Here is a 14,828-nt window from a genome sequence, read left to right as displayed (position 1 = left end):
AAGACACTCTGGTGGTTCAGGCTGCAATTCTTTCCATCACATGACTTACCAGAAATCTCTCCCCACTCTTGCCACCTGCATTGGGAATAGGTTGGAAGAATTTACAAGTTGATATTCAACCTGTTCGGCTGTATTACCGATACATCTTCCTTGATCATTGAAGTCTAAATGTCAACAGTGCCACTAAGTGGAATGGAATATCACAGAGGGGATGGCATATAATTAATTACAGGAAAGTTCCTAGAATTAAGTGCCAGTCGGGCATTTTCCAGGTCCGAGGCAGACTTTCCCTGGGTCAAGGATTCTGGGACTAGATGTCCCACCTGCCAAGAGTTGCCAGTCAACTTTAGTACTGTTGAGCAATCAGAAAGAAGGGCTCACACATTCAAGCGTGTGATGATGGGAGTGGACTCAGGTGATGGTGAGGCCACGTTGGCACAGGCAGAGAGTGGGCAGCAAGGGAAAGAGGTAACACTGAGGAGGCTTCATCCCCAACCCTTTTCAGCCACAGAGGCCCTTGATCTGTCTGAGAAGGCATTTGAATGAAGGGGCAATATTTTTACACACAAATTCGTTTGTATGTGGGTTGAACTTCCAGAGGAAGTGGTACATGTGAGTACAGTTACAATGCTTAAAAGACATTTAGATAAGTAGATGAATGCAAACTGTTTGGAGGGGTATGGGCCAAGCGCGGGCAGGTGGGACTAGTTTACCTTAGGATTATGGTTGGCATGGACTGGCTGGACCGAAGGGTCTTGTTTCCATGCTGTATGACTCTGACTCTCTGACTCCCCTGGGAACTCAGGAGCGATCCTGACGGGGTTTATTTTACAGGGTTTACACGTGGCAAATGCCCCACCTGCTCCCAGGTGAATATCAGTGTTTGAACAGTGAGGCAGGAAAGCCATGGGCTTAATCAGTCCCCACCTATCAACAAAATGGCAACATGAATGACAGGCATCAATGTTATAGAGCCATTTTAATATACCTTTTGAGCAGTTTGATGAAACAATTTTGACATATGTCTGGAACTGAGATGCCATGTCAATTCCCTTGAATTGACAAACTATGTAGTTGAAAGGAGGCATATAGTTATAAAATACTCTAAATAAAAGTGTTTTTTTCACCATACAGGCTGCAGATAGGCCATCAAAATCCATTACATTCTGTTTCCTGCTTATTTTGTTGAGAGTAGTTTCAGATGGGCACGAAGTGAGCTCCTGACCCTTATAAACGAACAAGTAGAATTGAGCATTTTTAAAAGAAAATCTGCCCCCTACTGGAAGTGTACCGTGTTCTTTCTCTGAACAACAGGACAGAAAGTCCACTGTCTGTTGCCACTCCAACAACCTGTGCCTGTTTAACAGCAACACAGTTTTTTCAGAAAAATCTCTCTTGTACTCTATCTCGTTGAACCTGTACAATCTGGATGTACTCAGCCGATCAGGACCCCCAACCCATATTCTGCATCACTGAAGTATTCACCTGGCACAAATGCCATGAGTTGTTGCCAATTTTTTTTCTTGTTTTAGACCCACAAGAAACCTGACTTGATTGTTGACCAGCTGCTCAGCTTCACTAAGCAGCTATTTTCCAGCAATGATCACCTGGATTTTCAGCTGATTGAGAGGAATTTTTTCTTTAAAGCCAGAAGATTTATTCTTTCCTCTGAGAAGGCTGTCATAAATTTGGTTCTATCCCAACCTTCCCGTTGTAATTCCCCTTTTTGAGGTATTTTTGATATGTTGTAATATTTTTGGATGATCGGATGTGGAACAGAGACCAGCTCAGCTAGACTGGCTGCATAATGCTACATTTTGTGAAATTATTAGAGTCTGGGTTCTGAATGAACTATACTTGTATGTTGACTTTGCAAGTAAAATAACATGCACTTATATAGTGTATTTCGTAACCTTAGATTGTTCTAATAGACTACTTTTGAATGGTCTCTGGAGAGAGAAAGTAGAGTTAACATTTTGAGTCCAGTTATCCTTCTTCATAAACAATGACAGAAATTGCTGGAAAAGCTCAGCAGTAGATCTGGTGGCATTTATGGAGAGAAAGCAGAGCGACCCTTCAAGTGGATCTAAAATATTAACTCTACTGATTTTCTCCAGAAATTTCTGGTTTTAGTTTCAGACTTCCAGCCAGTGAAGTTCTCTGTTCTACTTCTGTTTTACCCTGTTTTAAAGTAGGAACACAGTAGCCACTTTGAACACAGTACTGTGGTAATAACCAAATTAGTTGCTTTAGTGATGTTGGCTGAGGACACTGTGGAGAAGGATTCTGTTGTTCTTTGAAATAGTGACATGTAGTTTTTAGACTATGTGAGAAGCTGACAGGACTTGAGTATTACAGCCTGGATATTCCAACAGTCAGAGAGCTGGGGGGGTCCACAGTCAGGACCCTGTGAAACCCCAGACACAGTAAACGTTGTGGGAATTGCCTGGGAACTTGAAGATTGTGATGGACAATTGATCTGTGCCTGGAAACCTCTAAAGGAATCCATTGGAGGTTCTGCTTCTGTTAAGGTAATAGTCACCAGTGAATTAAAAACTGAGTCTAACTCCTGAAAATCTGTTAAGCTGAGTCTCCGACTTACCACACACCAAACCAACTACGCTGACCCCCTTAATCCTGTGGAACCCCAATGAGCGCTCTTTTTTTCTCTCTCTCCAGCACATCAGAATCCCAACCCAAAAATGATTCCAAGCTCTTTGAACATTTTTTCGAACCCTGACATCACCTCACCCACTGACCTGAACCCCTGAGAACTAACATCAGCCCTCACCCCACCAGAACATCTGGGAGCCCCACACCCCTTGCCATCCTCAACACCCCACTTTCCCACCAGCCCTGACACTCCCATTGGCTGCCACACAGTCCCTCCCTCACCTACCCTAAGCACCCCATCACTTATTTTGTACCTCACCCGTCTGACACCCTAATCTCGCCATTAACTGGCACCCTCACCCCACATTTACCTTACATACTTATCCTTTCACAGCTACTAGCTGTGCTGCTGACCATTTAAATCTCAGAACATAACACACTGCTGTAAAAAGGGGTCATAATCTGAATTTCCCCAACTTATTCTGCTTGATGGGGTTACTGTGTTGATTTCAGGTACAATTTATATTTCAGAAGGAGCCCGGATTGGAATTCCCAGCTAGAAACGTGAAGCTCAGTGCCAGCAGGAAAAGAAAATGGAGGCAAAGTGGCAATCCAATTATGATTGCCACTCCATGGAATATCTGGGCCCAGGTTTTATCTCCAAGATGAAAGCTTTGATGAGGCAGCGTGCACTTTGTATGGCACTCAAGTGTCAGCCTAGTTTTATTTTGCTGAAGTCTCTGGTGTGGGACTTGAACTCATAACTTGCTGACTCAGAGCTGACGGTGCTATTAAGTGATCCACGTCTGACACACAAATAATGCAAAGTATATTCCTGAATTCCAAAATTTGCATTTCAATAACAGGATATGTTTATCCAAAAGTAACCAACATCAGCATGAGGCTGAATAAGTGTCTTTGGTTTAGCTTTCACAGGACCTAAGTCGTTTAAAAGAACACTATGAGAAGAAAATGAAAGAACTGGCAAATGCAGTGGGAAGTGTGGAACTTCAACAACTGAAGCAGAAACAAGAACGGAAGGTACTTTCTCCTTTTGGAGACTAGTGTTGAAATTGAACATGAGTTTATAGTATTGCTACCTTTGAAAAAATCAAGCAGGTTGGGTTTTTTTTAATGAATAAAATTACACATGCCTTTCAGAACTGAATTGTGCTTTATCAAAATTGGCACTTCATGGTTTATGAAAGGACCTGTGTTGAGTGTTTTCTGCATTTCATAGCTAGTGATAGTTTGAACTTTTTGTCCAAGTGTCACAATGCTCCCTCTAAGGATGAAATTTGCTCTTCCAGATGAATAGAATCCTACTGCTCTGATACTACTCAGTAGATTCCACAAATTCCTTTTCATTGTGTCGGTAAACACTAGCGCATTATTATGTTTCTTGCGTGATTGGATAGAAACTGAGAGAAACACTTGTATCCATTTAGCTTCATGTTTATTTTTGTGTTTACATTTGTCATATTGAAAAGCACTCAATATTGTAAGTTTGCAAAGGAAAATAGCTGGATATAGTATTTTTTAACAAGTTCTTTCTGAATTGCACATCAAATTTTGTTTAAAATAAGGCATGCAGTTAAAATACAATGAAACATGATCAATCAAAGTGTCCTGGTTTTTCAAACAAAATGTTAGGTACTTGACAGCTTGATACTCACCAGTTACTTAGTGATAAATAGAAAATATGTAATAATTGTAATATTTGGGAGGTCATTTGCAACATAAAACCGGGACTAATGAAAAGCAAAGTAATTGACGATGTTGGAAATTTGACATAGAGTCATAGAGCTGTACAGCATGGAAACAGATCATTCAGTCCAACTTGTTCATGCCGACCAGATATCTTATCTTATATTAATCTAGTCCCATTTGCCAGCATTTGGCCCATATTCCTCTTAAACCCTTCCAATTCATAAAGCCATCCAGATGCTTTTTAATTGTTGTAATTGTACCAGCTTCGACCACTTCCTCTGGCAGCTCATTCCATACATGCACCACCCTCTGCATGAAAACTTGTCCCTTAGTTCCCTTTTAAATCTTTCCCCTCTCATCTTAAACCTATGCCCTCTTGTTTTGGACTCTCCTACTCTGGAGAAAAGACTTTGAATATTCACCTTATCCATGTCCCTCATGATTTAAATGGAAAATGCTGGAATTGAGAGTTTTCGGCATCTATAAAGAGTAAGAGAAAGAAGAGTAAAAATTTTTGAGTGTAATCCTCCCTGAATGACAAGAAAGTTCTGTGTTGGCAGTAAAGAATATATAAGGAAGGGGGTTAAATATTCCACTCACCCAGGGCGACATAATGAATTGAATGACCTTCAGTATTAAACAATTAGATGCATTATCTATTATTTGGGGTAAATTCCTCACATGGAAATGCAAACGATATTGTTTAGGGAGAAAGTCACCATTTTTTTAGCTTGATTTATTATTGTCACATGCATGTATGTACAATGAAAAGTCTTTTGTTTTACGCGCAGTACAAGTAGATCTCCTCCCCACTAGGCAATTAAGTGTTGGCCAAGAAGGCCCACGGGTAAACACTTAAGGGACACAAATTTCTCTCCCTGTCTTTGGAAGCCTTCCGCAGGGACCGTTTCCTCTTGGCCACTCTGGTCCACTACTCCTCCAGCCCCGATATCTCCCCACACCCCCACAGCACCTTCCCTTGTATTTGCAGAAGGTTTAACACCTATCCGTTTACTTCCTTCCTTCTCAGTATCGAAGTCCCTGCACATATCTTCCAGGTGAAGCAGCACTTTAACTGCACTTCACTCAGTCTAGTCTTCTTTATTTGCTGCTCACAATGTAGTAGCCTCTAGGTTGAGGAGACTGGTTGACTGCTTTGCTTCTGTCTGTAAAAATGACCCTGAACTTCCAGGTGCCTCTCACATCAACACACCATTTCTGGTTCCCATTTCTGTCGCAGGCCTGCTGCAATGTTCCAGTAGGCCTCAGCACAAACTCAAAGGACGACATCATATTTTCCGTTTGGGGACCCTACAGACTCTAAGACTCAACGTTGAGTTCAGTGATTATTTATTTAGAGCCAGGTTATGACCTCCTGTGTTTTTTACCTACCCCCATACCCTGCTCCTTTACCTGGGTCCTGTTACAGTGATCAACTTTAGTAAAGGGTGTAATTTGTTAGTTACAAGGAAGCAGCAGGATTTCCTTAAAACAAAACGAAGAACTGCGGACGCTGGAGATCCGAAACACAAAAACAGAAATTGCTGGCAAAGCTCACCAGATTGGAAAAGTTCAGAACACAGACAAGAAGAAGGGTCACTGGACTGAAACAAATGTTGCTCTGCTTTCTCTCCACAGATGCTGCCTGACCTGCTGAGTGTCTCCAGCAATTTCTGTTCTTGTGCATGGCAGGATTTCCTTCTTGCCTCGTCCTATCATGTCATGTCATGTCATGGGTTGCTTTCAGCAGAGCCTACCCATTCTGTCCGACTCTTAGCCCTCATCTTCACTCATTCAGTTTCTCTCCTGTCCTGGCTTGCTATCAATAATCCCCTTGTCTGCCTACCCCTTGCTTATATCTCTTTTCTCTCTCATTCTCTCTGGGCTTTGTCTTCACCTCTTCCCCCAAACTTCTCTTCAATATAGCAGCTGGGAGAAAGTGGCATTTATTAGTTCTGATGCAGAGACACCTGACTGGAAATATTAACTCTGCTTTCTCTCCACAGATGCTGCCAGACCTGCCAAGTTTGTTCAGCAATATCTGTTTTCGACACAGTATTAAAAGATGCCATATGAATTCAAGCCCTTTGCATGTTAAAATTACACCAGCTCACGACTTTACAATATACTATTCCTGCTTATTTTACTATAAATCAATGATTACTCCTACTGTATAAAAGTAAGATTAACTTGCCCCGAGAAGAACATAAGAAAATAGGAGCAGGAGCAGACCATCTGGCCCTTTGAGCCCGTTCCGCCATTCAATAAGATCACGGCTGATCTTTTCATGGCCTCAGCTCCACTTACCCACTCTCTCACCATAACCTTTAATTCCTTTACTATTCAAATAATTATGTAACTTAGCTTTAAAAACAATCAATGAGGTAGCCTCAACTACTTCACTGGGCAGGAAATTCCACAGATTCACAACCCTTTAGCTGAAGAAGTTGCTCCTCAATTCAGCCCTAAATCTGCTGCCCCTAGTTTTGAGTCGATGCTCTCTTGTTCTACTATCACCCGCCAATGGAAACAACCTCCCTGCTTCTACCTTATCTATTCCCTTCATAATTTTACATGTTTCTATAAGATCCCCCCTCAATCTTCTAAATTACAATGAATATAATCTCAGCCTACTCACTCTTTCCTCATAAGGCAAATCTCTCAACTCTGGAATCAACCTAGTGAATCTCCTCTGCACTCTTTCCAGTGCCAGTACGTCCTTTCTCAAGTAAGGAGACCAAAACTGCATGCAGTACTCCAGGTATGGCCTCACCAGGACCCTATACAGCGGTAACATAACCCCCCTGCTTTTAAACTCAATCCCTCTAGCAATGAAGGACAAAATTCCATTTGCCGCCTTAATTACCTGTTGTACCTGCAAACCAACCTTATGCGATTGGTTCGTAGAATCCGTACAGTGTGGAAACAGGCCCTTCAGCCCAGCAAGTCCACACCAACCCTCCGAGCATCCCACCCAGACCCATCCCCCGTAACCCACTTAATCTGCACATCGCTGAACACTATGGGCAATTTATTTTTGGTCAATCCACCTAACCTGCACATCTTTGGACTGTGGGACGAAACCGGAGCACCAGGAGGAAACCCATGCGGACACGGGGAGAATGTGCAAACTCCATACAGACAGTTGCCCAAGGGTGGAATCAAACCCAGGTCCCTGGTGCTGTGATGCAGCAGTGCTAACCACTGAGCCACTGTGCCACCCCGATTCATGCACAAGGATACCCAGGTCCCTCTGCATAGCATCCTGCTGCAAATGTTTTACCTTTCAAATAATAGTCCTTTTATTGTTATTCCTACCAAAATGTATGACTTTACATTTATCAACATTGTACTGCATCTGCCAGACCTTTGCCCACTCACTCAAACTATCTATATCTCTCTACAAACTTTCAGAATCCTCTGCACACTTTGCTCTATCACTCATCTAAGTTTCACCAGCAAACTTTGACATGTGGTTCCCAACTCCAAACCATCAATGTAAGTTGTAAACAATTGCAGTTCCAACACTGATCCCTGAGACAAGACCCTAGTCACCGTTCGCCAACCAGAAAAGCACTCATTTTTCTGCACTCTTTGCTTCCTGTCAGTTAACCAATCTCCTCTCCATGCTAATAGACTGCTCATAACGCCACGTACCTTTATCTTAGACAGCAGCCTTTTATGCGGCACCTTGTCAAATGCCTTTTGGAAATCCAGATACACCACATCTACTTGGTCACTGTTGTCCACCATGCTCGTAATGTCTTATAGACTTCTAGTAAATTAGTTAAACCTGACCTACCTTTCATAAACCCACGCTGCATCTGCCCAATAGGATAATTTCTGTCTAGATGTCTTACTATTTCTTCCTTGATGGATTCAAGCATTTTCCCCCCTACAGATGTTACGCTAACCGGCCTATAATTCCCCATATTTTGTCTACCTCCTTTTTTAAACAGTGGAGTCACATTTGCTGTTTTCCAATCTGCTGAAACTGCCCCAGAGTCCAGCGAATTTTGGAAAATTATCACGAGCGCAGTCGCTATTTCTCCCTCCATCTCATTTTAGTATCCTGGGATGCATTCCATTAGGGACAGGAGACTTGTCTATCATTAGCTCCATGAGCTTGCCCAACACTACCTCTTTCGTGATAATGATCATTTTTAGGTCCTCACCTTCCTTTGTTTCCTTGTCATGAGTTACTGGCAAGTTATTCATCTTCTCCACTGTGAAGACCAACACAAAATACCTGTTCAATGCCTCAGTTATTTCCTCATTTCCCATTATTAAATCCCCCTTCTCATCCTCTAAAGGACCAATATTTACCTTAGCCATTCTTTCTCGTTTTATATATTTGTAGAATCATTTGCTATCTGTCTTTATATTCTGAGCTAGTTTACTCTCATAATCTAGCTTTCTTTTCTTTATAGCTTTGTTTGTCGCTTTCTGTTGACCTTTAAAGTTTTTCCCATCTTCTAGTTTCTCACTGGTCTTTGCCACTTTGTATGCCTTATCTTTCAATCTGTTAACCACCCTAATTTTCCTCAGATATCCATGGCTGATTGCCCCTTTTCCTATAGTCCTTCCTTTTCGCTGGTATATATTTTTGCTGAACACTTTGAAAAATTGCTTCGAAAGTGCTGCACTCTTTTGTGATAATCTTTCATTCTTTAAGATTTGACAAAGTGGACATCATCAGCATAAGTCAGTGGTTGTCAACATCTACCAACTCAAGACTGAAGTCATAGCACATACACATTCTACTGTTTACATATTGTACTTACTCTATAGAAATACAAGTACATCTATAAGCAATAATCTTATCTTGAGGTTCAAATAGCACCTGTGAATTATGAGGACCCTCAACCCTCTTTTCCCTTGTCGCAGATGTGCCACAAAGTATTGACGACGTTGCATTTGTGTTTGCAGTTTTTTTAAATACAGGAGGTGACAATCCAGAATGTTCTTTCAACAAATCTTGAAGATGTTTATCATACCATGGGGTGTATATGCAAGAAGGAAACCCTGTTATGCGCAAAAGCAGAAATGCTGGAGAAACTCAGCAGGTCTGGCAGCATCTGTGGAGAGAAAGCAGAGCTAACATTTTGAGCCTAGTGACCCTTCTTCAGGACTATTCTGAACTTCTCCAGACCTGCTGAGCCTTTCCAGAAATATGTATTTTTTGTGTGTTTTGGATCACCAGCATTAGCAGTTCTTTGTTTTATTTTAAGGAAATCCTGCTGCTTCGTAACTAAGAATTTACATACTTTACTAAAGTTGATCACTGTAAGGATCTCTGTGGAACACTGTGATTGCAATTTTATTCAAATTTATTGGATGTAGAATACCAACAGAGAGGTGATATTAGCAATAAATCAAAGTAAATTTGTGTCTCCAATAATATCAACCGTAAAATCCCGATGTGAGAAACTCAAATGACCATGGTCTCAGGACATCCTATATTACTTGTCTGCCTTGTAATCAAGTTTCATCAGTGTTTCCACATTTGCCTTAAGTTCTTTGAGATGTTTGTGAATTGTTTCAATTTTCTTTGTAGTAAGGTAAGTCTTTTCTCTCTTCATTTGCAAGGACTAGGTTTAAGGACTAGATTTAAAAGATTCTTTTTCTCTATCAGCTGTATCTGATATGAAATATTGCTGTATAGAAGCCAGATAAAAGTTCAAGATTTCTATTTTGGAGTTGTGCCTTTGCTTTAACACAGAGCTTGTGTACCAATGAGACCCGTGCATGCAAGGAGGTGTCACTATTTGTTGGAAACTTTCACATACTGTTGTTTCTGATGAGTTTAAATAATACTAAGTTTGTTGAGGGGGAGATAGTGAACAATGCTTTGCATTGTTAATTATATACCTTACAGTGGACATCTGTTGGCTACAAAACACACATACTTTGTATTTTTTTGTACTGGCCTAATAATATCCTGTTGAAGCACACTTAGAGGTGGGAGTAGGCAGCATAAATTCTACAGTACCAGACATGAAATGTTGTTGTCAGAGACAGCGAACATCTGTTGTATGCGTTTGCAGTATTGCTGCAACTTGTCATCTAACACTTTAAATCAGGCCAATGGTTAATTGCCACTTTTTTTTTCAAATCACCGCATCAGCGTACAGCTGTTAGGGAACAAATTTAAATAAGCATTTGCATGTGCTGAGATTTTCTGTTCATTTACTTTATTTTGCTAAGAAGTTGTACCTCTTGTGTCATAATCCAATGTGCCACAATTCAATTCCACTTATTAGGAATTTGAATGGAAAACTGCATAGCTTATCTGAGGGAAAGCTAATAAAACTAATTATGTTCAAGTAAGCAAGACCTTGAACTGCCTTCTCCTGTACTCTTGTTGGTGATAGGGACAACATTAGAATGTCCTGAATTTATATTTGTAACCTATTCGGTTTCAGTATTATGTTCTTATCAACTGTGTAAAAAATTTTACCTGAAAACCAAAAAGCAAAGTGGCTTGTGATGTGGAGGTACTAATTAATACTACTTCCATTATTTTTGTATCAAAACAAACCATAATCCTATCATGTATTATGAGCATTAGCAGTCCAGTCAGTATCCCTCATCCATTTTTTATGGAATATTTTCTCTGTTGTGTGTTAACTATTAGTTGTTAATTCTGCATGAGTGATTCCATAGCAATACAATTAGTTCATTCAATCTGTCTTTATGCATAAATTGGTGACGGTTGAATACAAAGGATAAACTTTCTACTACAGTTGGATTTTCCCATGTAGGTTATGCCTTGCGTGCAAATTTCTATGCCATGTTTTGATGTAAAATTAAAATCACATCAATTTAAAAAAAAAGAAATTCACAGAATCTTACAGTAAAGAAGGAGGCCATTTGTCATGATGTTTCTTTGAAAGCATAAACCATTGGTCCTGCATCATTGCTCCTTCCCCGTATCTCTTTAAGTTTATTTTTTCAAGTAAAAAGTTACTTCATTTCCTGCATTATAAAAAGTCCTCTTATCCCAATAGCCAGAATTCGCAGAGAGAGGAAAAACAATATTTGGGGTTGATAACATTTCATCGGAAGTGGAAAATATTAATGAGATGGAACAGGTTTTAACCAAGTATGAATACTGCTTCGGCTACTAATGGAGTACAGAGTGCAATTCTAGTCTCCCGCTTAAAGGAAGGATGTTGTGAAACTTAAAAGGGTTCAGAAGAGATTTACAAGGATGTTGCCAGGAAGATGTTGGAGGGTTTGAGCTATAGGGAGAGGTTGAATAGACTGGGGCTATTTTCCCTGGAGTGTCGGAGGCTGAGAGGTGACCTTATAAAGGTTTATAAAATCATGAGGGGCATGGATAGGTAAATAGACAAGATCTTTTCCCTGGGGTGGGGGAGTCCAAAACTAGAGGGCATAGATTTAAGGTGAGAGAGGAAAGATTTAAAAGAGAACTAAGGGGCAACCTTTTCACGCAGAGGGTGGTGTCTGTATGGCATGAGCTGTGGAGGGGGCTGGTACAATTACAACATTTAAAAGGCATCTGATGGGTATATGAATAGGAAGGGTTTAGAGGGATATGGGCCAAATGTTGGCAAATGGGACTAGCTTTATTTAGGATATCTGGTCAGCATGGACGAGTTGGACCGAAGGGTCCATTTCCATGCTGTATTTCTCTATTAAGATGGGTAGGCAGTCAGAACGAAAGGTATGAAAAATTAAATGGCTAAATGGGTGATGTTTCAATGCAACAGGTGATGTTGATGGGATAAGTAAAGAAACAAAAGATGGTTTTAGAGGAGTTGTAAATTGTAATTGCAGAATCCTCTGAAATTGCACAATGATGCATCTAGAAGGATTCCATGTACGTAATTGAAAGGTGAAGTACCATTCCACTGAATTTCAGTAGAACAGTATTAGGTTGTCAAAGCAAGAGATTTCAAATATTTGCTGTGTTTGGCAAAGTGGTCAATGAAGCTAAGTTTGATCACCCGAAATTCAAGGGAGACCACATCGTTGACAGCGAATACAGTTTAGTAAATGGAAACTACAAGAGAATTGCTGTTTTACCTGAAGTTTGGAGCCTTGGATTCCAAAAAAAAGTGAAGGTACAGTACTGGCATTGCATCACATTGTCATGGGAAGATGCCAGGGAGCTTGGGGTAAAGTATTGGGCATGATTTAGGAGTTCACTGCTGAAAGAGGAGATGGAATGAAAATGCATTTGTTTGGTGACATGGCATTGGATTTGCTGGAAATGGTGGAGGGTGATCTCTTAAATGCAGCAGTTGGTGAGGTTGAAGGTGAGGGCACAAGAAATTCTAATGTGGTCCTGAGAAGAGAAGGAAAGGCAAGGGATGAGAGCAGAAGTGCTGGAAATGGCATATCCAAGTAAAGCTCAGTGCAAGCTTAAGGAAAAGCACCTCAAATTTTAATGATGCTCTTTAAATCTTCCCAGACTGAAAATGGAGTTCAGAAGTTTCAGAACATGGCCTGTTTCCCCATTTGTTTTGAACAGTAGCTGTTAGTAATTATTCTGTGATTAGCATTTGTACCTGCTCTAGATACATCTTTTGTTTCTTTTCTTGTCCCATTACCACCTTCTCTGGTCTTGAACCATCACCAATTTACATTTCAACTCTCCTTCCTTCCAGCCAATCACAGGTCCTTTCATTTCGTTCTTCACCCTTTTCCTATCAACTTGTTGCATGTCCTAATTTTTTTCCCATTTCCGGCAAAAAGAATAGAAAAACATAATATTATTGAAATTGAGAGGGGATGCAGACTGCTACGGTGCAGAAAACTCTGGGAGTCCTTGAGCAAGGGTGACAAACATTTAGTATTCAGGCATGAAAATAATTCACAAATGGAATGCTGCCCTTTTTTTGCAAGGGAGATAGAGTATAAAAGTCAGGAAGTCTTGCTACCACTGTACAGAGCATTGTTGGCACCACATGTAGATTATAGCATACAGCTTTGGTCTCCTTACTTGATGCAGGATATATTTGCACTAGAAGCAGTTCAGAACAGGTTCACTAAACTGATCCCTTAAATAAAGAGATTGTCTTTATGAGCAGTGGTTGAGTAGGTTGCATCTGTATCCATTGGACTTTAGAGGAATAAAATGTAATCTTACTGAAATGCACAAGATTCTGAGGAGGTTTGACAGGGAGGATGCTGAGAAAGTATTTCTTCCCATGGGCAATCTAGAACTTGGGTTTCAAAATAAGGGGTCTACTATTGAAAATGGAGATGATAAGAAATTTCTTCTCTTCAAGTGTTGTTAGTCTTTGGAATTCTGTTTCCCTGAGAGCAGTGGAGAGTGGGTCATTCAATTTATTCAAAGCTGAGTTTGACAGATTTTTGAACTACAAGGTATTCCAGAGTTATGGGTGAGCAGGCAGGAAATTAGAGTTAAGGCCAATCAGATCAGTCATGACCTTATTAAATTACACAGCAGGCTGGAAGATCCAAATGGCCTACTCCTGCTTCTATTTCTTATGTTTTAGTGACCTTATTTTTGACTACCTGTTTGATGGATAAAATTTCCTTATACTAACTACTGGGAAGACTGAAGCTATTGTCCACTGCCAACCATTCCTTAGTGACTGACTCCAGCCTTCCTATGACAACTGAGTCGGAGCCAAGCTGCTCTGTGTTGTGTTTTATGCTAGATGTGCTGCCAACCTCATTTGCATCATCGCTAAGACTGCCTACTTTAACCACCAAATTGTCACTTGACACTGTCCCTGCTTGAGTTCTTCTGATGCTTAAACCCTCATCCATGCCTTTGTAAACTGGAGGCTTCTCTATTTTAACGCACCCTTGCTTGACATCCCACTTTGAACCCTCCATAACTTAAAGTTGTTCAAAACCTGACATGCCCAGATCTGAACTTGCACCAGGAACCTTCCACATATTGCCCTAATGCTCGTAGACCTATTCTAGCTCCTTATTGAGCAATGTCACAATGTAAAAATCCTCATTTTTTTTTCAAATCCCTATCTAGTTCTGACCCAGCCTATCTCTGTTATTTTCTCTAGGCCTGCAACCCTCTGAAATAGCTGTGTCCCTCCAATTTTGGCCTCTGGTACTTGCCCAGTTTTAATCACTGCACCATTGAAGGTCATGCCTTCAGCTTCTGTGACTTTCATCTCTGGAATTCCTTCCCTAAACCTTTCGGCTTCTTCCTTTTTTTTTAAGATGACCCCTAGAATTTACCTCTTTAATCAGGCCTAATACCGCCTTATCTGATTATGTATTAAATTTGGTTTGATAATGCAACTCTAGTGCCTTGGAATGTTTTACAACACTCTTAGGCACAACATGTACATAGGTTGTTGTTGAGTTTCAGTACAATCATAGAGGGTTAAAGCCTTGTTCTTCAATGGGCATTCAGAAGGGAAATTAAGCCAATTGTAGCTCCCCCTTACTGCAAGCTTGACAAGGTGAATTAACTCTGCGCACATGCAGACAGTTGAGAAGAGTACATCCTGACTCCTGCAGTCTAACTTATAAAGCAG

General features: G+C 40.6%; 1 protein-coding gene across 1 annotated transcript in view; it reads left to right on the top strand.

Moving 5' to 3' along the window:
* The window catches only part of arhgef10 (Rho guanine nucleotide exchange factor (GEF) 10), a 175,267-nt gene that overhangs the window by 83,361 nt on the left and 77,078 nt on the right, over positions 1 to 14,828 (top strand). Inside the window, exon 8 of the mRNA XM_048597102.1 lies at positions 3,541 to 3,654. Within this exon, the coding sequence (XP_048453059.1) occupies positions 3,541 to 3,654 (114 nt within the window). The remainder of the gene's footprint in view (positions 1 to 3,540; positions 3,655 to 14,828) is intronic.

The sequence above is a fragment of the Rhincodon typus genome, chromosome 5, assembly GCF_021869965.1.
Source record: "Rhincodon typus isolate 14 chromosome 5, sRhiTyp1.1, whole genome shotgun sequence".
NCBI lineage: Eukaryota > Metazoa > Chordata > Chondrichthyes > Orectolobiformes > Rhincodontidae > Rhincodon > Rhincodon typus.
Note: the sequence above shows the minus strand (reverse complement) of the source record. Positions and strands in the feature narration are given on the sequence as shown.